The 24,175-nt window shown below is 36.8% G+C and overlaps 1 protein-coding gene across 1 annotated transcript; it reads right to left on the reverse strand.

Moving 5' to 3' along the window:
• Positions 1 to 131: 131 nt before the first annotated feature.
• On the reverse strand, positions 132 to 22,728 carry itgb3b (integrin beta 3b). The gene is made up of 15 exons (XM_079801124.1): positions 22,423 to 22,728; positions 21,893 to 21,978; positions 20,679 to 20,883; positions 20,344 to 20,596; positions 19,838 to 20,000; positions 19,558 to 19,719; positions 19,294 to 19,389; positions 19,116 to 19,205; positions 18,437 to 18,571; positions 14,332 to 14,758; positions 11,725 to 11,947; positions 7,017 to 7,117; positions 6,772 to 6,891; positions 4,705 to 4,871; positions 132 to 1,066 (listed from the first exon to the last, which is right to left on the reverse strand). Exons 1-15 carry the CDS (start codon positions 22,520 to 22,522, stop codon positions 998 to 1,000), a joined length of 2,397 nt encoding a protein of 798 aa, XP_079657250.1. The 5' UTR covers positions 22,523 to 22,728; the 3' UTR covers positions 132 to 997.
• Between the last annotated feature and the right edge of the window lie 1,447 nt (positions 22,729 to 24,175).

Below are 24,175 nucleotides of genomic sequence, written 5' to 3' on the forward strand. Positions count from 1 at the left end.
ATTAAATATTATTGAGATATTAATTCATATTAATTAAAAAAAATATATGAATAATACGTTTTAACCAGACTAAACTCAGCATGAAACAAAAAACATTGATACATATATTATGTTTAATTTATGTTTTTTTTAATTGATATTAAGATTTAAGTGTGTGGCATCACTAGATATTAGGATTGGTAATGACATTACACTTAAGTGTAAAAAAACATTTGACACAAACATTTATTAATTTCTGTCTAACTATTTAATTAACACATAACTTATGTCATGTGACATTTCTGACAGCACAAAAACACAAATTCCAAATATTTCCCAATAGAGAGCACTGTTATACTTTTATGCATGTTAGCTGTGATTAACTTTTTTACTTTTAAGGTCATTCTGCCAGAAAAATAATTACATTGTGTCTTTTTTGGTGTATATTTTGTAAAAATGCTGGAGACAAAAAACGTAAATGCTAATTTTTATACAGCACTTGGATTTGTGAATCCTACCAGAAACGGTTTACTAAAGGCCAGTGTGATAAAGCTACCTCTAGGATATTGTAGATGCAGAATAATAATAGAGAACAGCTTATATTTCTAATATTTCATGTTCACAATGAGGGTTTCAGTGTTACCACACGCCATCAGTAGTTGGAAAGTTTGCCCAGGCATTTTATCATTCATATCTGCCACTACACACATGATGTATCAGGGACAGGAAGGAAATGTCTTGCCTAGTGTCGCTAGTGGGAAGTATACAGACAAATATAGTCATGACTCATGTAAGAAGCAAATGTAAAGATTATTTATAATTCATCCAGTGACAAACAGAAAGACTTCCACAGAGGTGCCATTTTTGACTTTACATATGTACAACAACTAAATATGTACAACCCTGTCCTGTTCGTGTAAAAGAAAAAAAAAGAAAATTCGAAGGCAACTTTGTAGGAAACACTTTTAAACCGTATAAATTTATGAACGCTGTCCAGTTCTTCCTCTGTTCTCTGCGGTTAGTCCTTGCCTCGATATGTGATGTTTGTGAATGTTGATGTGGCACCTTTGTAGAGGGGGTTGTGGCCCTACAAGAATAAAAATGAATTCAGTGATTAATGCATTTATACCAGTCCACATTTGACCAGTATGCTTTTCTAGCCTAAACCCTCCTTAAACAAGAGTCATATCCCAGCTAACAGGGAAATGTTTGAAGAACTTTCTGGCAAGATTCTCTGAAAGCTATTCATTCAGAATTATCTGGTCTTTAAAAATGTTGGTATTTATACATCCTTCCTGGGACTTTTTTTTAGATGTTTTAGTTGGACGTTCGTCTAACATTTTTATAATGTTAACACTTGTTTCAGAATGTTTAAAAACAATAAAAACCTATTTTCCCATAAAATGTTTGCAAAATGATAAAATGTTCCCTTAAAGGTGCAGTGTGTAGTATTTATGAGGATCTATTGACAGAAATTCAATATAATACACATAACTATGTTTTCAGTGGTGTATAAAGACCTTACATAATGTACTGTTATGTTTTTATTACCTTAGAATGAGCAATTTCTAAATACATACACCGCGGGTCCCCTTACAGTGAAGTCGCCATTTTGCGGCGCCATGTTTCTACAGTAGCCCTAAATGGACAAACTGCTCTACAGAGCGCTAGCTACTCCCTGCTCTCTCTCTCTCTCCGACATCTTTGTCCTGTCTCAGCCACCGTAACTTCTCTGTGCTTCGAAAAGGAGGGGTGAACGGTGGGCGATTGCAATTCACAACCTCACCACTAGATGCAGCTAAAATTTACACACTGCACCTTTTTGCGGGTCAATTTGACCCGTTTTGATTTTTAAGTTGTCAGAAATATCAGTGAACCTGTTTTGTTTTTCTTTAAATTTTGTGACTTTTTCTCATTTAGGGTCATGAACATGCAATGTTTCAACACGCTGATGTGTTTTGACACATACACACAAAAGTACAATTACGTTCGTGATGTTCACGGGTCAATTTGACCCGCATATTTTAATGTTCTAAGGCAATTGTAGAGACCAAAAATAATAACATTTCTTGGTTATATTTTATCTTATTTTTTTTACTAACCAATTAAGCTAAAAAAAAATAGCTTTTCACCATTTTTTTCAATACAGAAATATTTTTTGTATGCCACAAATGGTAAAATGAGCTATAATTTCTTTTTTCAATCTATCTGAAATACTATCTAACCTACATTGTTTTTCTTGAAATTGTGTGACCTTTTCTCATTTAGGGTCATTAACATGCATGCAAAGTTTCAACATGCTGATACATTGTGAAATGTGCATATATCACAAATGTTAAATGTTATACACTCTTGCTGTTTGTGGGTCAATTTGACCCATATAGGACAGCTATTCAAAAGCAACTGTACAGACACAAAATACAAAACACTTTGTTGTATGTCAGAGCTCTTCAACTCTAGTCATGAAGTGCCAGTGTCTTGCTGAGATTAACAACCTCATGAAGCAGAGTTTTGAAATGGGCCATCACTGTATAAGTCGTAAAAGTAAAGTTTAAAATAAGTTATAGAAGTCTATGAACATGTAAAATATATAACATATATATTTTTATATTTTATATAAAATATACATTTTACAAAACATGTTCAATTCTAAAACCTCAAGAAAATCAAAGCTAAATATCTGAACAAATTCTATACCAAATTTTAGGTTGATATCTAAAAAAAAGATGTTTTTGTGCGCAGTACCAACGTTTTCCACTATATGACATGTAGATTCTTCGATTTCCATAATAGTTTGAGTGATCTGAACGTTATATTTTCATACTTTTCAAAATATCTATGAAGTGCACATCCTATTCAGAAGTAGTTTGGGCAGTAATGTTAATATTTGATTTAAATTCAATCTCTAAAATGCATATTAAAAAAACATATGGAAAGAGTCATAGTCCGCGCTATAGTTTGGCACCGCATAACAAATGACGAATCTATCGCTATTTATCTACTGCTCTGTCATCTCTTTAGAAAATCAGTCACCAAATATGAAAATTAGAGTCTGAAAGCTTTAAAATGCTATGTAGTTGGTCAAGATTACTTTAGGTTTAGACTAAGATATTATTGTATTAAATGTATAAAGGCAAGTGTCCTAAGGGCCAATCTTAAAAATAGTGGTTAAAATAAAATCGTAAATTCAGATATTTATTCTTTGTAATGTGTGAAAAGTATTGATATTAAAAGTGAATTGTTTGTACTTGATTGTATGTGTTTTTTCATAGTGTGATTTTTGGGGATTTGTATTGAATCCAATTAGGGTCAATTTACGAGTGTAACCAGAAATCGAACAGTGCACGAGGGTTAATGTTCACATAACTACATTTAAAAAAAAAAAAATTGTATAAAGACCCCCTGCGGTGCGGTGCGGTGCAAATCAAGTTTTTATTGTTGTTTATAAGTCTATATGGTGTTTTTAATATGCTTTAAGACAATCCATGTGAAAATGTATCAGTCAGCACCATTGCTGAATATCAAACTTCCCGTTTCCAAACATGTAACCAATCCCATCAACGTGCAGGATGGGGCTTTTCCTATCATTGAGTATAAGAACACCTTTAAGAAGGGACAGGAAAAATCAGATGCATAGCAATATATTGGGTAAAATATGTATATGATGACGTTCTATGATGTTCAAAGTGTTTCTAAGGATGCTGATTTTTAAAAGGCTGTCTGACTCTGAGATGGCGAACGGGAACATGGTTTGTGTAACATTAGCAAAACATTATTAGCTGTTTGATATTCCAGCCAAAGACTAATCATTTTAATTACCAGTATGAGTCTGACGTTGTCGAGAGTGATACATAAAAAGCATTATGATTCTGATACATCAACTTATAGATGACCATGTCTTCCTCATCTTCTTCTGAATCAGTTTCAAACATATATGGCTGAATTAAACTGTGTATTTACAACAGTTGACCGAGTGGATCAGGTAGTCCGAGCCGGAGTGGAATTTACATATTTATAAATCCACGTATACTAAATTAAGCAAGGGTGTTACATTTAAGCTATTTAAAGGCAAGACAAAATAATTTTTACAGGAAAAAAACATTTATATATATATATATATATATATATATATATATATATATATATATATATATATATATATATATATATATATATATATATATATATATATATATATATATATATATATATATATATATATATACACACACACAATCTTGATCATCAAAGATGAGTTTTAAGGGATAAAAATATTGATGCAGGGGGACTTTAATAAAAAGGTTCAATATCCTAATGGGAATGTTAGCGAAACGTTCTTGGAACATATATTTGTTAGCTGGGATTACACATATTTTAGGGTAAAAGGTTAAGTAGGGAACTCTGTCGTGAAAGGATTTGAGAGTTCACATGTGGCTCGAGACCTCACGGGAAAGCCTAATTAGCATTGGATCATTTAAAACAAACTTGCCCAAGGGTACGGAGGCGTTTCCTTTGTTGTGAGGGAAAAAACAGCATGCCACTGAAACAGTAAAATCATCCTGCCAACATCTATAGTTCACCAAGCTACTTAGACACAGTAATTTGAGCCTTATACATTAAACAGAGGGGTGTGTAAATGTGTTTGTTATGTATCTTAAGATCTTTGAACACTTCTGCCTGAAATGTTCTGCAGTATGCACATAGTGTATTTTACACTTCACTAACCGTTTCCCACTTGGCACGCGCCCGCTCCTCCTCGAACTTCGCAAATTCACGCCGATCATGGATGGTGATAAGCAGTTTCCAGATAAGCAGGGCTGCCAGACCCAAGAACAATATGGCACCAGCTACTGACAGGAGCACCACCAAGATATCAGGGCCTTTGGGGCAGTCTAGTACACAGGAAAAGAAAATGTGGGTGAGAGATGCTTTAAAACCTGTATATAAAGGCAAAATTTCAGAGCTAAGTGTGTTTACTTTTAATTACAATACTGTTCAAAAGTTTGGATTTGGTAAGATAAATAAAATGAAAAAAAAAAAAACTCTAAATGCTCGTTCACATATATAACTATAAGGATAACAATAAAGATACAGTTCTAAAAATCATTCTAAATACAAAATAATAGCAGAATCCACACCACGACAACATTTGACCCTTAAAATGTAGTATCTATTTAATACGTACTAGTATCTAATGAATAAGTACTAGTGTATATTTAATAGCTACTAGTATCTAACAAATAAGTACTAATATCTTTTAAAAAGGTACTAGTACCAAAAGATTAAGCATTAGTAACTAAAGAACAAGCACTAGTAGCTAATGAATAAGTACTAGTACCTATTGAAATAGATACTAGTATATAAAAAAATAAATACTAGTTGCAGGAAAATAGATACTAATAAATTTTAAGGATTAAATGTTAAAACAGCTTGCCATAATGAACGTTGGAATCAAGCTGATAAACGCTAAAAAATTGACAGTCAGAATCTACCTGACGTAAAATAGCTCAAGCATTTAAAGCGGCAAAAGACAAAACTGCAGCACACGCTTATAATAAACTAGTATGTTTTAATGATTAAATGTTAAAATAGCTTGCCATAATGAAGGTTGGTATCAAGCTGATAAACGCTAAAAAAATCACAGTCAGAATCTACCTGACTTAATATAGCTCAAGCATTTAAAGCGGCAAAAGACAAAACTGCAGCACACACTTATAATTAACTAGAACGTTTTAAGGATTAAATGTTAAAACAGCTTGCCATAATGAAGGTTGGTATCAAGCTGTTAATTGCTAAAAAATTACAGTCAGAATCTACCTGACTTAAAATAGCTCAAGCATTTAAAGCGGCAAAAGACAAAACTGCAGCACTCGCTTATAATTAACAAGTACGTTTTAAGGATTAAATGATAAAACAGCTTGCCATAATGAAAGTTGGTATCAAGCTAATAAACGCTAAAAAATTGACAGTCAGAATCTACCTGATTTAATATAGCTCAAGCATTTAAAGCGGCAGAAGAAAAATAAACAGAATAATAAATAAATTATTTATTATAATAAACAGAATGTTATCGTGTGCCGGTGCGGATGCTAATATATTCATTGTTAAAGTTATCTTTATAGTTATCGTTTTTGGTGCGAACGGGCCTTTATGCTCACTAAGGCTGAATTTATTGAATTTAAAAACAGTAAAAATATAGTAATGCTATAATACATTCATATTGTGAAATATTACTACAATTTAAAATGACTCTTTTCAAATTTTACTGCCCTTTTTCAAAAGAATTTTCCAAAAAATCTGTAAGCGCTCTTCTCTATATTGTCTTGCGTCTGTCTCTTTGCTTCCTGTCTGAACCATTCCTGTCCCAGTAGGAATTACACTGTGTCAGCGGGTTCTTCAGTAGCTTGGATGTTGTTTATTGCGGTGTGTTTTTACAAGGTGGGGTGCTCCCTGGGTTTTGGAGATGTGTGTGCAGCTAATAGAGCCCATGTTCCACTCCATGTGTCCATTAAAGCAGAGCAGCAGACTCTCACTGCGGGCTCCTGAATTTACAACCGTCACACACTGCACATACACCTACACATCCATACGCTTACACGAACACCTATAGACTCCTATATTCTCAAATCTACAATATCCAAAAATACAATAAACACTATACTGTGAATAATATACTTTCCTTTCATCTTCTCAAACCATCTTTGTAAAAAGATGGAGACCGGCATTTGAAACACAGTAAAACACTAATGAGCAGATTTTCTTTCAGAAGTGAGAGCACTAAAATGCTGTTACCTGGCTCTTTGACCAGAGACAAGATAGATTTGCCACTGTTGTCCTCATAGTACTGAAACCTTTGCACACAGTCATCCTCATCCTTATAGGTGCAATTTACTGCATTCTTATCATGGAACACTGTAGAGTAACAGAGGGTTACAAAAAAACACAAGAAAGCTGGATGGCTGTCATGATTATTATTGTTGTTCATTAAATTACCAATGTTTTGGTTATCTATTACAAAATGAATGTGATAATGGTACCCAGATCATCCACCAGTCTGATTTCATCTCTGCAGATTCGAGTGCAGGTGTCATCATCGAAGAGTTTCCCCCTCTTAAAGTGCTTACACTCTACACAGTCCCTAGAGAAGAAAAAAAAAGATATTTTACTTAAATAAAGACAACAAATTTATGAACTCATTGGCTATGTTTGTTCTGTAGTTTCACTGGCTCTCAACCTTTTTGACTTCAAGGACCCCCTTGTCCACAAAAATATTCAAAGCCCCAATGACTTTTCCAGTTGTCTCTTGATTTACTGGATATGGATTAAGGATAACGATTTTTAAAAATATTTTTTACTCACAATTTGTACCTAATAAAATATTTTAGAGCTTGACATAACTAGGAAAATGTATATTCTTTATAGAAATTAATAATTTAAAGGGGTCATGAACTGGCTGTTTTATTTCTTTATACTGTTGTCTGAAGTCAACTTATAACGTTTGCGTGGTTTTAACATTCAAAAACATCATAACGAGTAAGTAATAGGCTATTTTCTGCCTTGGTTTTGAGGCTCTCTGAAGAAACGCTCGGTTTCTATGGGCACTGAAGACTTGGAAGTAAACGCCCACGGCTAGGATTGGATAAAATTTGCATATTTAATGAGCCTCAGCTCCCCTCAGTACATGTGGGAATTGTTTTGAAAGCGTCTGGGGAAACGCTCACAGGACTCGCAAAATATCTTTATCAAACAAACACAATTATTTCATCCACCCACGATTGATTGGAATGTTATTTTTTTATTACTTGGCCGGCCCAATCGGTGAATATAACCGCGAACAGTACACACACACGCGCACAAAAAAGGAAGGTTATTTAAGATAGTCCGTCGTCGGGCCGGGCTAACGTTTTGGTAGCCCGTCTGAAAAACACATAGCCCCGGGACGTTGGACTTTGCGAGCCCTTTAATCTCAATATGTCTGCAAATCCAGTCTCGACCTGTATCTTGTTTATAATCGATTCCGCAGTGAAATGAAGTCAACAAACGCACAATGTCTTCCGCACGTGAGCTGGAACCGGCATGTTTATTGGTCGGTAGCGCGACCCGTTTAGCTCCACGAGTCGGTGGGTGGGCTTGAAGCGGCACTTCTGCATTTTATGACGTCAGTGGTCGACATATTCTGAGATCGAGCGTTTGCTGGGCCTGGTGTCAATAACTGCTTTTCTTTGACTAACAAGGAAGTTTTCAGCTCCAATAATATCATTCTTATATTCTTAAATAAATACCTATTCTTATATCACAATGAACTTTTATATATCAGAGGCTCAAAGGAAAGTTGATTTCTCAATTCATCACCCCTTTAATAATTTTAGTTCTACAAAACACCTTTAAAATATATCAGAATTTGGCTACCTCATATATCAAGACCATGGAAACCCTGGTTCTTCTTCTTCAAAAAGTGGGTCAATTAAAATAATAACTATCTTGACTTTTAGGTGTTTAGGTCATAATAAGTCTTCTTGAGGGCCCCTGGTTGAGAACCACTGGCTTACTGAATACTGTGTAGTATAAACTGTGTACTTCCATACTATACATTTTTTTTATATTAAACAGAATGTTTCATGTAAAAATAAACATTTCAAATAGTAGTATGCTACATTGTGGTCACATGACCTCATCATATTAGCATGTTTAATTCAATCACTGCCATCCAATTGGAAATCCAAATTGTTATTTTAATATTTTACTACTTTTAAAGGTGCACTGTGTGAATTTTAGTGATATCTAGCGGTGAGGTTACGAATTGCAACCGCCCACCGCTCACCCCTCCCTTTCGAAGCACATAAGCTGTGTCCCAAAGTGAAGGCCGCATTTGAAGTGCGATTGCGTCATAGCCGCACTATGAAGGCTGTCCCAATGTGAAGGCTGCACCCTCTGAAGGCCGCATTTGAAGTGCGATTGCGTCACAGCCATGGGCGTCGGAAGCAAAAAAAATGTGGGTGGGTCCTCAGAAATGTTTTACTGGAGTAGATGCCAATTACATTAAGTACAAATATACCGCTTTACTTGGTAAACGTATAGGTCAGAAAGACAAAATTACGTAAATCGCCACATCATTGAGAGTGACAGTAGTGTAGGGGTAAGACGCACGGCATCTAGTTTTGACACAAATCAACCCGCGGTTCGAGTCCGGCTTTCGCCGATATCAATCTTCTCCGTTTTCCCATCACATATCAAATCGGAAAGGCATTTATTTTCAATACAAATTAAGAAAATATTAGAAAAGTGTAAATAAAGCGTCTAATATGTGTTTAATAATACGTGTTTATCGATTAGGGGTAGGTAAACAGACAATGTTAGAGACAATAAAAGTGAGTGGGTCCAATATCATTGATCATAAAAAGTGGGTGGGTCTTGTCCCACCCACATACAATGGTTCCGACGCCCATGGTCACAGCGGCACTACGAAGGGTGTCCCAATGTGAAAGCTGCACCTCTGAAGGCCACATTTGAAGTATGATTGCGTCACAGCAGCGCGACGAAGGCTGCCGCAAGTCGAAAGCGACTCAAAATGCGCCCTCCGTTTCTCAGGCAAAGGAAGTGCACAGCAGAAGGAGCCTTACCACAACTTCGCAGCCTACCCTATCCCAGAATTCATAGCACACTGGTGATTACAGGATTTGACTGGTCCGCCTTCCCGCGGCACTCGATCAGATTTCTTGCAGCGCGGGTTTAAATTTCCCAGTGAAAGACATTAGTCTTTAAGTTGAAGTAAACAAAACGTTTAGTGCATTCGTGGTAGAGCAACCTGGCAAGATAATTTCCCAATTTTAACTTGCAAAATTGTTATTTATTTCTCAACCATTCTCTCAAGAAGAGAAATCAGTCCATTCTCTCCTTTTTTTGCTCTTTTTTTCTTTTATCTTTCTTATTTCTGCACTTTCTTTAAATACAAATTAGATCTGCGCGGGGCTGTTTTTTCGTCCCGCTCCCGCAATAAGATCTATAAGCACCGCACCCTCCCTTCAAATTCACTCGTGCTCACGCGCTATAAATGATTTTATTCCCGACCGATCCAGCTAAATTTAGATTTCGTTTCCAGAATCTCTCTTTTAAATGTCCTCTACAGAAAGAGAGAGAGACTGGGGATAACAGAAGTAAAAGGCTATGTTGGCCAAGCAATCATTTATTTATTTTTTCTTATAGGCATAATATCACAGACAAAAATAGGCTAAATCAAATACGACCTCTGTCACTCAAAACTATAAGTCAAAATGCTGCTGACGTCACTGCAAAATAAAGTATTTTATATGAATGAATGAATAAATGAATGTCGCTCACTGACGACGGTCCATTATACCGAAAGTCTCCTCCAAAGGCTGAATGTAAAGTCGTGGCCGGGATGCACAGAACAATTTCTCTATTATTATTATTATTTTATTTTATGCAAGTTATTTGTAAATTAAACCATGTAATTGCTGTCTATTGTTAATTTTCGCTAAATAAAAGAGAAGTGGTTGTTTTGTACATTCTGTTTATTTTTGTAATGCAAGTTATAATTTGTAGAAATTCATATGTCCATGCATATATTTTCTTTTCATGTAAATTAAAATGTGGAAATGAAAATAAATTGGTCTATAGCCTACATTAGCCTACTTAAAGTACTTTTTACCTATTTTTATCTAATAGTTTTTTTTTTACTATTCATAGGCCTACAATAAACATCAGAAACAACAGAAATTTAAATGAACAGCTGAAACAGAAGAACACATTTCTACACTTTCATTGAGCTGAGCGGGAGACGCTGGTGGAGCTGGACCGGGATGGTAATGCACAATAGAGACCCTGGTAGGCCTGTGCCAGCGGGACATCATCTTCATCTGGGATGAGCGCATATTTCCACTGTCCGCAGGTTTGCGGGGCTGAATCGGTCGACGGCTGGCATGTCATAAAAAGTATAGCTACAATTGCATCCGAGATGATGTGAGTTGAATAAAAATAAAAAAATAAAATAAGTACTTAAATAAAGACTTGGACGTAAATATATAAATGTTTAAAATATATTGTAACAGTTACATTTAACATAAACACTAGTTGCAACTTAACGATTAAATATTTAACCATATACAGATTTACGTGCTTATGGTCCGGTCTCCCATCATCGCAGGCTTTGAAGCATGTCAAAATAAAAAAAAAACTCATAAAAAGCAGAAAAATAAATAAATAAATAAATTCTGCTCCATTTCTCTTTTTAAAATCTCCTCACGAACGTCCGCTGTCAGTTGTCACACACCTGCTACAGCCCATTCAACGACGATCGGTTCAGTGTTGCCAAGTCTGGAATTAGGAGGCTTTTACTGTTGATGTGGTTTGTTTTGTTTGTAGCCTATAGTCCACAGGTGTAAGTTGTCTTTACTTTAGCAATATTTGTACTGGGCGCCCCCCGCGTTTTGGGATATGCTGGCCCATTTTGGCCGTGATTCCGTTACTTTTGATTAGCAATTGGAGGGGTTTTGTTGTGCAGACCTGGCAACCCTGTCACTCGGTTCGCCCTTCATGCACTTCTAAGGCGTGGCCTGGTCTGGCCTTCGAAGTGCACGGCCTTCGAAGTGCGCACCCTTCACTTTGGGACACAGCTATAGAGAGGCTACGGTGGCCAACACAGGACAAAAATGTCGTCATCTGAGACAGCAGTAGTATGCTATTTCGAACAGGTTATTTTATACTTAATATCAGTATTATGCTCACTTCTTTAGGGTGCAGGCGTCAGGGCAGGTGGGGCATTTGTCGCAGGTAGAACCGTAGGCTCCAGGCTGAGTGCACTCACAACTCCCACACACACACTGACCACGGCCGCTGCACAGCAGCCCCAAGCTGGACATACAGGTGTCTGTACGAGTAGAACAATTGCAGTTCTCCCCCTTCCAGTCTGGATCACACTGGCAAAACCCACAGTAACAAGTTCCATGACCTGGAATGAGCCATGAAAGGAAAAACAACACATAGATGGGAATAAGTGACAAGATTCCACATGGCTGCATTGTATGTTATACCCTAGCAAGAAAGCTTTACAGGATGAATAATGTTCAATCCCATAACGTAATGAGGTTAGTTTGAACTATTGAAGTGCCTCATGTAAGGAGTTGTACATTCCTTACATTCGTTGAAAAAAAAAAACTCATTACCAAATATTATGCTGAGGCTTTCCATGGTTTGTTTACAGATGAAATTCCCCCCTGGAAATCATGCTTAACTGTTATCAAACAGATCCATCTTTCTTTTTTAATCACACAGATTTCTAAAAAATGGACATCTGGTTCTGGCGAATGTCAGGAATGTGACAGAATTAATATGATAAGCATTATATACTATATTTCTCTTGACATTCAAATGCTGAGCCCCATTACATGCGTGATTTACAGTTATAATTATAAACACATCTGCGGCAGAGCACATGTTTGTGTAGGAGATTACAATGCCTTAGCAAAACAGTGTTTATGAGTAAGCTGGGATTTTGGTTGAAAACACAATGATGCAGCTAAATTAAAAACAAAATGGAAATAAAACAATGGCTAACCAAATGCAAAAAATAACAATGTAATGCATGTAATTATTCTTCCCACAGAAAAACAATGCAAACCCTTCACATCAGCACAAACACTACTTTACTCCCTCACTGGGCTATTCTTGGTTCAATGACATCATCAGTGTGTGACAACGCAGAAAGGTATTTTTCTGGATAACTTTGGGCCTCTGGGTATATGCTGTTGAGGCTTTAAAAAACTTCTTGTAGATTCAGAGAGACAGAATTTTTTTTCAGTTAAAGACCTCAATGGTACACTCTGAAATCTTTTGGAATCACGAATACTGAGATCTGGTTCTGCTTAAGTGAGAAACCAACCCCCTTCCAAGAGGTACACAACTTGAAGAGGTGCGCTACAGCATTTTGTAATTTTACATCAACTATTTAGCCATTCCAACTCAAACGCGCCCCAGTGGAACATCAGCACCTCGTCTGAAGAAAAAACACACGTCTCAAAAAGGTCAACACATGGTTTAGCCTGCCAAGTCCCACGGAGCATGTTTATTTATAAGACGAGCTCGTTCTTCGACTAAGGCAGGAGACGTTTTAGTGTTATTGTAGGTAATTCCTTTGAGGTGATGTGAGGCAGAAAACAGGGAATCTTACTCGTAAAGAAAGACTATTGTACAAAATAACAGGCTGTGAAAAACAGAGCCTTTTTTTCTAATATCCTGGTTGTGAGTTAGTCAAGGCTGTGATGCAGTAGCCCTAAATAGTATTATTACATTAATTAACAAAATATTAAACCGGGTGGCATTATTTAAAACAAGGATAACATCAGCACAATATTCAAGCAAATGATAGCGCAAAAAGACCTTTGTAAGATGTTAAATAGTAAAACAAAATAGTTTTTAAAAAGTTAACAAATAAATATTTTTACTTAGTAAAAAGGGTTTAAAATTAAAACAACTATTCAGACACTTTCTGTATGTCAAACGTTAGTAAAACATGTCTATTGGTCTATATAATTAACTACATCTGAAACAAAAAAATATTTTTAAAAATAAAATGTTATATGAACAAAAAGATTGTAACTGCAAACCTTAACAACAACACACAGGTAACAGTTTTAAAAAATTGTGTTTGATTCACTAAAAAGAACAGTTCATAAAAATCGTTTGTTGGGGAATCAGACTACACTTGTTGCATTGTACAGTTTTGATTCACTAAAACAAACCAACTCATAAGAGTAATTTGTTCGGAAATTGGACCACATTGGTTGTACTGTATGCTTTTTATTCACTAAAAAGAACTGACTCATAAGAATTATTCAACTGGGAATAAAACTGCATTGGTTGCACTGTATGGTTTTGATTCACTAAAAAGAACTGACTCATTGTGTAATCAGAGTGGTTGGCAGAGGAATAAAGATGCAACATCATTCAGAACAGTTTTCAGTGTCTAATCCTAAAAAAGGCCTAGAATAATTTGTTTGCAAATGCCATTGCATTTTTTATAATTTGCATTTATAATTATTAAAACCGTGTTTTTTTTACTGTTATCCAATTTTTTATATCAACTATGCCGTTATTTTTGTGAATGGGTATGTTTCATCAGGCCTGAAGAAATATAGCGCTGAGTATTATCAGCATAACAGAGAAAACTATGTACAGCATGTAAGTGTGTACAGGGTGAAAAGCAACGGTCCTAGTATTGAGCCTTGTGGTACTCCATAATGTCACATAATTTTATAAACCAACAGTCTAATAATAAAAATCTACTAGAGTCAACAAAGTATATCTAGCTTCCCCTAGCCCCAAATCTTGTCTTACCTGAGCAGAGCTCTCCTTTGTACCGCAGGCAGCTGAAATCGTCACACTCACACCTCTTTCCCCACACTTTGCCGAAATCATTATTGTGACACACGCATTGGCCGCACACGCAGTCTCCGCGGCCGCTGCAGATCACTTTGTCCGGCCCGGTGCAGGCATCCTGCTCGGTGGGGCTGTAGTCCCCTTCTGCACACTCACACCTGGGACCCAATCGTCCCGGGTTACACAGGCATATTCCACACTCATAGGTGCCATTGCCGTGATGACAGACGGGACTGTCGGGCTCTGCCTTAGCTTGGCATTTACACTCACACTCAAAGTTGACTGTGATCTGCAAGGTGTCTTTGAAGCCCACTGGTTTGATGGTAAAGATCTTGCGCTTCTCCTTGGGACAGCCCCTGGCCCGAGCTTCTACGCTAAAGGACACCTGGAAAGATGATATTGCGGGAATGCGGAGTTGTTACAGAGCACCAGTGTTCAAAAACATAAAATATTATTATAAATTTGGACTGTTGGAGAGTGCTAAGCTCACACTATCGTTCAAAAGTTTGGGGTAAGTAAGATTTTTTCATTAATGTATTTAATGAATTAAATAAAAAAAAAACGTATTTAATATTTTTTAAATGTAAATATTAAATATGACATATTTCAGAATACTACTGTTTTTGAAAAATTACCCTAAACCTTTAAAGGGGGCATAACATACACACATAACACAGCCAGTCTCATGTTACTCTTGAGTATAGAGTAGAATTGCATGCTTCATATCTCCGAAGAGTCTTTAGTTTTATCATATTTATAAAAGACAGATACGCTGAACCAATTCTTTCCGAAAATAGCCGAACTCGTGAAGGCATGCAGTGGGCAGAGCTAAAGAATCTCGAGCATACACACACTCCCTGGATAACTTTGGATTATCCGTGTGCTGATTGCCGACAAAACAGACATTTGATGCAGATTCACTCACTGCCTGCGTTTTCGACTCATGACCGGGAACAAACAAACACACTAACAAATTCAGCTGCTGCTCTGGGAAAACGACCAGCATCCACGGTTTCCTTAACGTTGGGTTATTTGGAAAGCTGAACAAGGTTACCTTTCCCTCAACCAGAAACACACTTCTTTAGTGACACTGGGTCTCATTCCCTAATAATTCTGTGGATTCTTTTGTATATGTACGAACTACGAAGCACATCCAATTTGCATAAAACACACCCAAACCATAAGGGCTTTCCACACACGCTTTCCTTATAGCCTTTCGCCACTCTCGTCAAACTTGCCGCTGTTCACAGACGCGCTCTCGCCCGGATCCTCAAGCAATGCCAAGGGTGCCATTCTCACCGATTCTCAAAATAAACACATTTTATAAAGACCCAGATTACAGAGCTCTCATTAGCCAGCTGTACACTCTAAAAAATGCTGGGTTAAAATTACCCAAGTTGGGTTGAAAATGGACTAACCCAGCGATTGGGTTGTTTTAACCCAGCAATTGGGTTTGTTTTAAGCAAACATTTAACCCAACCGCTGGGTTAAAACAACCCAAATGCTGAGTTAAAACAACCCATTTGCTGGGTTAGTCCATTTTCAACCCAACTTGGGTTATTTTTAACCCAGCATTTTTTAGAGTGTACATTCGCATATATCTGCGTTATTCAGAGAAACCTTGCAACTGAAGATATAATGCAATTTTCTTACTCTTTAACTTTATATGATCGAATGTATTTAAAGATGAAATTTAATATATAGATTATATAATACAATATACTTCAAAGTAATTGTTGTCATGTTAGGATGAAATATAACTCCTTAACACGATTATAAAGCCATACAGAGTAAGGTCTTTTTGTGGTTTCAGTTGTTCCTATATTTTTTCGTAAATTTAGAAAAATATTACGAAATCTTTGGTAAATTGTAATTTGTTCTTAAAATTGTTGTACGCACATTTCACGCACAAATTTTATACGTACACATGCTTAGTGAATGAGACCCGTTGTTGATTTTGTGGTCTAAAAACAAAATGACAGCACTGCCAACGGCTCCCGTAACCCAAACAAAGCTCGTTGTTGACGCTCTTGTTCTAGTTCTGGTTGATGTGTGCACGCGCATGTCCTGGAGAAGTGCACATACAAGGAATTCCGCCCTTTATGACTTCATAAAGGGCCATATTCGAAAATGTTTTGAAATTTTCGCCATGTTTAAAATGAGAATCCAACTCTTTAACAGTGTAAATAAGTCAGAATGCATGAAATAGCATTAGACCCCCCCCCCCCTCTTTAAATGATAGTGTATATTCAAAGATATTTAAATAAGACAAACTTTATTTAGTATAAAAATACTTGTTAATTAAATATTATAATTACAATTAATTAAAATATATTGTATAATAATGTCAATTCAATACTTCTCTGCCATTTGAAGACAATTTTTTGTAGGAAAATATAATATAATATAATATAATATAATATAATTAATATAATATAATAAATATAATATAATATAATATAATATAATATAATATAATATAATATAATATAATATAATAAATATAATATAATATAATATAATATAATATAATATAATATAATATAATATAATATAATATAATATAATATAATATAATATAATATAATATAATATAATAATATAATATAATATAATAATCATTTAATATTCTTGTGGGGATGTTTAGCCATCATGTACATGACATATATGAGTCTTATCCTTCCATTGTTGACAGTGACTGTGTTGGAATGACAGACAGTCTGAAATGAAGGCTGGCTGGTGTGAGTCAGAGCAGTACGATGTCAGAAAACTGGAAAAAGGCAAGTCTGATGCCTAGACACATTCAGCAAAATGAGTAATGGCACAGTTACACCCACTTGTCATGTATGTGTGTGAGTTTTTACAGTTAACAATTTACAAGGAAGGGAGTGAAACCACACAATTTTATTCAACTCATTTATCAAGGAAGGCAGATGATTGCACATTAGAAAAGATATTTCCTGTGCTCCTCCTCTTGTGGAATATGTCAAACCATCAGAGTGGATCTAAGGAAGTAACCGAATTGACCAAAGGGGAGTTTTGGAGTAAGTGGTTTAGTTAAAGGGTTAGTTCACCCAAAAATGAAAATTCTGTCATTAATTACTCACCCTCATGTCGTTCGACACCCGTAAGACCTCCGTTCATATTCGGAACACAAATGAAGATATTTTTGTTGAAAGCTGATGGCTGAGAAAGGCTTCAGATAGGCCTCCATTGGCATTCAGTACATTAATCCTCCCAAGACCCATAAAAGGCACTTAAAACGTTGTTACAAAGTCCATCTCACCACAGTGGCTCTACAATAATTTTACAATGCGACGACAATAGTTTTTGTGCGCAAAAAAAAATCAAAATAACACCTTTATCCAGCTTGTTATTGTCTTCCGTGTGTGCCTCCACGGCGCATGCGCGAGAATATGACGCAGATCCGGCGCTCGGACACATGAGCCAGAAGGGATTTGTTTACAAGCAGAGGAAGACGCGCGTGTCTAAGCTGTTGAATTCTACATTAATCGTGCTTTAGGTCTCGGCGTAGTTCTCAAAATGGGGCTTAAGTGTGCATTTCATGGATTCCCGAACGCTGGCGCCACGTCATATTCTCGCGCATGCGTCGTGGAGGCACACACGGAAGACAATAACAAGCTGGATAAAGGTGTTATTTTGATTTTTTTTTGCGCACAAAAACTATTGTCGTCGCATCGTAAAATTATTGTAGAGCCACTGTGGTGAGATGGACTTTGTAACGACGTTTTAAGTGCCTTTCATGGGTCTTGTGAGGATTAATGTACTGAATGCCAATGGAGGCCTGTCTGAAGCCTTTCTCAGCCATCAGCTTTCAACTAAAATATCTTCATTTGTGTTCCGAATATGAACGGAGGTCTTATGGGTGTCGAACGACATGAGGGTGAGTGACAGAATTTTCATTTTTGGGTGAACTAACCCTTTAAGCAACTTCCCGGAATTTTATAGGGAGAATAAAGAAACAACATAAGAATCGAGTGAGATGAATGGAGATAATTAGAGAGATGGACAGAAAGAGAGAAAAAGAGAAGAGGATACTAACGGTATCTCCTCTTTTGAGGCCAGAGCAGGATCTTAGCCCAGGGATGACCTCTCCATTGAGACATGTGGCATTAAATGTCAGACTGAGTTCTTCCGGGACATTCAAGAGCTCCAGCTCAACCTTAGAGCGCAGTTTCTGTTACACAAACACAACAGCAAACAATAGATCAGTGACCACAGACGATGTAAATGGAGTAAAGACTTTTGAAGGAATGTTCCAGGTTCAACCCAAGTTTAACTTAATTGATAGCATATGTGTGGCATAATGTGGATCACCACAGGACATAATTTTAACTCATTTGTAAAACAAAAATCACATTATTTATGTGGTAAACAACATTAATATTGACTGAACAATGTGTTCTGCATCCAGTTTTTATCCCTGTGTATTTGACAGCTCCAAGACTTTTGTTAAAACTACAGATTCAACTTTTGTATTTTTGTTTTCCTGCCCATGTACAGTCCGATCGATAGAGGGCTGGAGCCAAAAATCAAAAGTGCATTATGGATGTTGAAGTTTTGGCAAAAGGAAACGGCACAGCCCTGTTTTCTCTAGTCACGCAGCACCGATTTCAAAAAACCTTCTACTGCATAGACAGTCGAGTTTTATTAAAAGCCAATCTTGCCAACAGTGAACTGTCCCAGAAATGTATTTTGATAAATGTAAAAAAGTACATTACAGCGTATGCATCCTGGATCAGCTGGATGACGTTATGAGAATCCTCAGACAGCGTTCCCACTGCAGTGCCAGGGATCAGCTCACTGTAGTTCTACAAAGGAAAGAGGAGAAATCTTCGAAAGTGTCCTTATCAGACATTTACCATTTTAATTTACGGTAACATTTAATAACCTTCTTACCTTATAAAGTGATTCCACGTGGCTAGTCACAGCAAAGATGAGATTTATATTGTTCTCTGACATTTTCTCTGTGATTAATGCGAGTGATGGATAGTCCTGAAAAAATGTTACCATTCATAAATAAAGAACATATGCTGTACACACCTTATAGTGTGTCTAATACTAAATATTCCATTAAAATGAATGTTTTGTCTATATGTTCCACCTGAACTTTGTCATGTTTGTGTGGAAAAGTACTTAAAACGATCAGCAGAATATCACTACCATAGTTGTAGACATATTGTAGATGTTATCTGTTCCCACATGGCACTGGCCATCATTGGGTCGCACAATTCCCGCCAAGCGCCCATCCAGTGCCACGTGTGTCTTGGCATCTGTAGTGAAAACCAGTAAGTGAGATGCACCTGGTCTCCAACCAATTTTCTCCTGGGAGAAAGACAAAAATGGTCAAAAGAGAGGTCAAAATGACAGTCGGCCATAAATACTTATAAAGGTGCCACTTGTTGTAAAGTATTTTCATTTTTGCTTGTTTAGCTAGTTCAACCTGGCACACGGCTGCCTGTATGATGGCGTCAAAGCCTCCCTCTGGGGCGTCCCTGTTCCTAGACACCTTCTGTTTCTTCACTTCCTCTGTAAACCTCCCCACCTCCTCCGTCAGAGACAGAACGTGTCTGTAGCCAAACTGAGGCTGGCATTTGTACGGGATTCTAGCATATATAATAGAGACATTTAAAGACCATAAATGAACATGAGAACATCAGGAAGTTGAAATATAGAAACTAATACTGGTAACTGTAACCATGTCAAACCGATGGGAAGTGTTGGTCATCCACCTTTGCTGGCACATTCAAGCTTTAGAAAACAGCTTACAGTGTAATACTCATTTTGCATGTACTGTAACTCGGCAAATGGAGACACTTCAACCATAATAGCAGTGTGTAATATCATATTTGGTCAGCTAACAAGCACACCGCCCATTTACAAGTTTATAATAAACACCCATCATCTGTAATGTTTATGTTCAGCATGTAAGTATATGTCATCACTCACGAGTAACAGGGATTTAACACAGCCTCTTCAGGGGAGATGTACATGTACGGGGACACAGGTTTATCCACGAAAGCCCCAAAGCCCATGCGCAGATTACTGGTGGTTTTACTCATCTCTTCAGCCAGGCCTCGCCCCAGCCGTCGCAACTGAGACAAGTCGTCATTCATGGAGTAGGACAGGTCCATCAGATAATACAAGTCCACAGGGTAGTCCTCAACCTGCCGGACTTTCAACGTGAAGACCTGGGAATCATCTGTGAAACGCCAGAGTAACAATTTGGTCTAATGGAGGAACATGTAATTTGCGGTCACACGTTTTTGGGTTGATGAACTCACCAGGTCTCAAAGAGATATGCATAGTCTGAGGTTGTATCTGGGTGACGTCGGTGGTGGATCCTGAGGCCTTGTCACTGAGATCCTTGTTCTCTGTCACATGCATTTTGCTGACGGGATACTCCAGAGCTCCTCTCCTGCATCCTGCCTCGATGAGGTTCTTCTTCAGGTCACATCGGGAAGAGCCAGGCACATCTTGTCCAAAGTCCTGATAAGCATTTGGTACAGTTATACTGGTACAGGGCACTTAAAGGGATAGTTCAATGTTGGTAACCAGACCCACTGACTTCCATAGTAGGGGAAAAAATGGGGGACCAAAAATATATTATTTTGTGTTCAACAGAAGAAAGAAACTCATACAGGTTTGGAACAACATGTGGGTGAGTAGCTGAACTAACCCCTAAGTCAGGCCAATTTTTTTGTATCAAGACATTTACAAGTTAGTGGATTGTCCTTTGCAGTCAAGGAAACAGGTGTCATTTTATTTCCTGTATATCAAAAAGATATAATACATGACTCACACTTTTATGAGAAAATACGTTTTGAAAATGACTTACAATAACAACAGAGAAATCCAAAGGGAGACTTGCTACCTCTTCCTTTTTCCTCTTGATAATTAACATTTGTCATTGAAAACATTTTGCACTGTTTCCATAGGACATCCTCTTTAAGTTGGCATGTAATGATTTTTGCGAAATCTATTTGCTAAAAGCCTGTTATTAATCTTATTGTGAACAATTCAAACGTGTTTAACGTTTAAAATTTTGTTCGAATTAATCGAATGTCAAAACTATTCCCTTGAAACAGCAGACTTCTCTTTGGTGATAGATAAGCTCACATTCAGATCTGACTCCATACCAACAACCAATTGATAGAACCAAATCCCCACCATAGATTTTTAGCTTTTCAGATAATGTAACATCACAATATGGAAGAAAAGATCTATCGTTACTTCAGTTGCATTTGTCATTTGCTACTCTGAAAACCATGTGGAGGATAGTAATGATGATAGTAAAACTATAGTCTTGAGAAACAATTCATTGTTGTAATTGATGCAAAGTTGAGAAAATGTGTTTTATCAAGACAAAACAATTCCTTGACCTGAGATGAAGCAGTCTTTAAAGTAAGCCTATTTATTTGAGTCATGATCTGAGCATTGGCAAAATCTAAAGTAAACATGTTTCAGCTCAGTCATAAATTCATGTAGAGCACCACACCTCTTGAAAGCACCAGGCACAGGTAGGATGTACTGCCAGGCACTGCTGACATGTGCTGGCTCCTCGAGAAGTACAGATGTTGGAGCCTGGGTGAGAAAGAAAAATGCTCAACTGGATTTAAGCTGCATTTAAACTTGCAGCCTGCAGGTTTATAGAAACAAAAACATGTCTAATCATTAACATATGATCAGATTCATTTGCTCCAGTCCATTTGTAGGGGAATTAAACGGTCAGCCTTACCAGCATGTAGCCTATCAGACAAAACATTTGATTTCAAAAAACACAAAAGTTCATAAAGTTCACATACACTTATAGACTTTTATCAGACCTGATCTGGTATAACTGAAACAAGAAAGTGTTCACAATTAAACATTAATCCTCTGTCTTGAATCACATTATAAGTTCAGACATAATAATACATAACAAAATAAAGTAGGCTTTATCAGTAGGCAGACAAGAGATGTCGTTATAGGATTATAGGACACAAGCTGTAGGCTACGTTTACAGAAAACTGAAAAGACAGGACGTACCTAGTCCAGCATCAATTAGGAATACAATCACAAAATAAATCCACAAGCTGAAGAGTTTGGATGAAGTTTTCTCCATCTCGGGTAACGAATCAGTTGACATAGGCGTTTATCGCTCTTCTCTCCTGGTACACCGGCGGTTTGTGCGGTCTGTGCCCTCCTCCTCTTCCTTACGCTCCAGCATAGACATCAGACCAACACCAAATATAGAGTAAATTTGTGGCAAAACTGGGTTTTTTTTTCCGAGAGAGGGGGCAGCAGAGGAGGGGCCGACTTCACGAACATTTGCCCCAAGTCTTGTATGGAAACCTTTTAAAAGATCACGGTGATCAAAACAGTGTATTTTAATACGACGATTTCTGTGTCACGTCATCACCAGTCCAGAACTAATGTTTTCAACAGTTCTGATGGATTATGATCACGAACCATCATATTATTAAAAGCTAACATCAGAATCATAGGCTACTGGTTGCTAAGTCTATATAGCACACATTTGAAGTAGCCTATACGCATTGTATTCTGTTTTTATATGGTTTTGATGTTGGTCATTGGCTGGAGGTGATAGCCTGTAGGTCAGGGGTTTTCAAACTTTATGATGGCAAGGACCCAAATATGATGAACCTTTTATGAGGGACCCCTTCCTAAAATCCATCTATATATTTTTATGTAGGCTACTAAAAAAAAACATTTAAACTGTTAGATAAATAGTAGCTTTTAATGTGACATTAAATACAACATAGCCTATTGTTTCCTAACTTGAATTGGCTTGTTGGATGTATAAACATGAAGAACATTTTCGATTAAAAATTATTTGTAAAAGCAACTTTCACAATAAATGTATGTAATCAGCTTACGTATAGGCTTAGGCTGCCTTCCCAGTGAGCAAGATAAAGGGGACTATAAAAAAAACTCACTAGAAAGATATAAAGCAAATATAATGGAAAGTAAGAAAGGACAAACATCAAGAAATTAAACAGTTAGAATGTTTGGTAGACTTTATCCATTTTTTGCTTTGACTTTTTACTCTCTGAAATTTTCTGGGGAACCCTTAGAACCTTCCCGGACCCCAGTTTGAAAACCCCTGTCTAGGTAATGAATCAGCTAAAAACTACCAGCTCAACTTGGCAGACCTTGAGCAAGCTGGTTATAGAGAGTATATAGCCTACAACACATCGCATTTTTTTTAACACTATATAATTTTGTTGTTGTAATAGGCTGACGTAGTTTAGGCTACTTGAACATGACACAACAGATTTAAGTCTTTTCAAACAATGAAACATGCCATACAATAAAGAAATAAATGGAACATCTTTTCATTCAATTTCAGAGAAAGTTAGATGTCAAATGTATTTTTTTTCTCTCAAAGTGACCACAGATTACAGGAAAATAAAAACGCGTTATCTGTGCTATTTAAATCTGACAACTCTTGTTGCTTCATGCAATTAATACAAGGGTTATCAACAGATACCCAGATGATGATGATGTTGTGGGTACTGTTCTCCCTCTAGCGGCTGAACTGTGAATATATTTAGTTTTCATAGTATAATCATTATCAGGGAAACCCTCATTTACAAGTGCTGTCACATGGATTTTCCCCCCAGTTTCTTTTATATCCTTTTCAATTTTTCTACAAATTCAACAAAGAACGCACCACAAATGCGTGAAAACTTACGTGGATAGTAAACTAAACAGACTATTCAGTCACAGGCTGAAACAAAAGAGACACAAAAGAGGACACATTTCACAAAATATGTTA

This window comes from Gobio gobio (genome assembly GCF_949357685.1).
Source record: "Gobio gobio genome assembly, chromosome: 20".
Classification (NCBI taxonomy): domain Eukaryota; kingdom Metazoa; phylum Chordata; class Actinopteri; order Cypriniformes; family Gobionidae; genus Gobio; species Gobio gobio.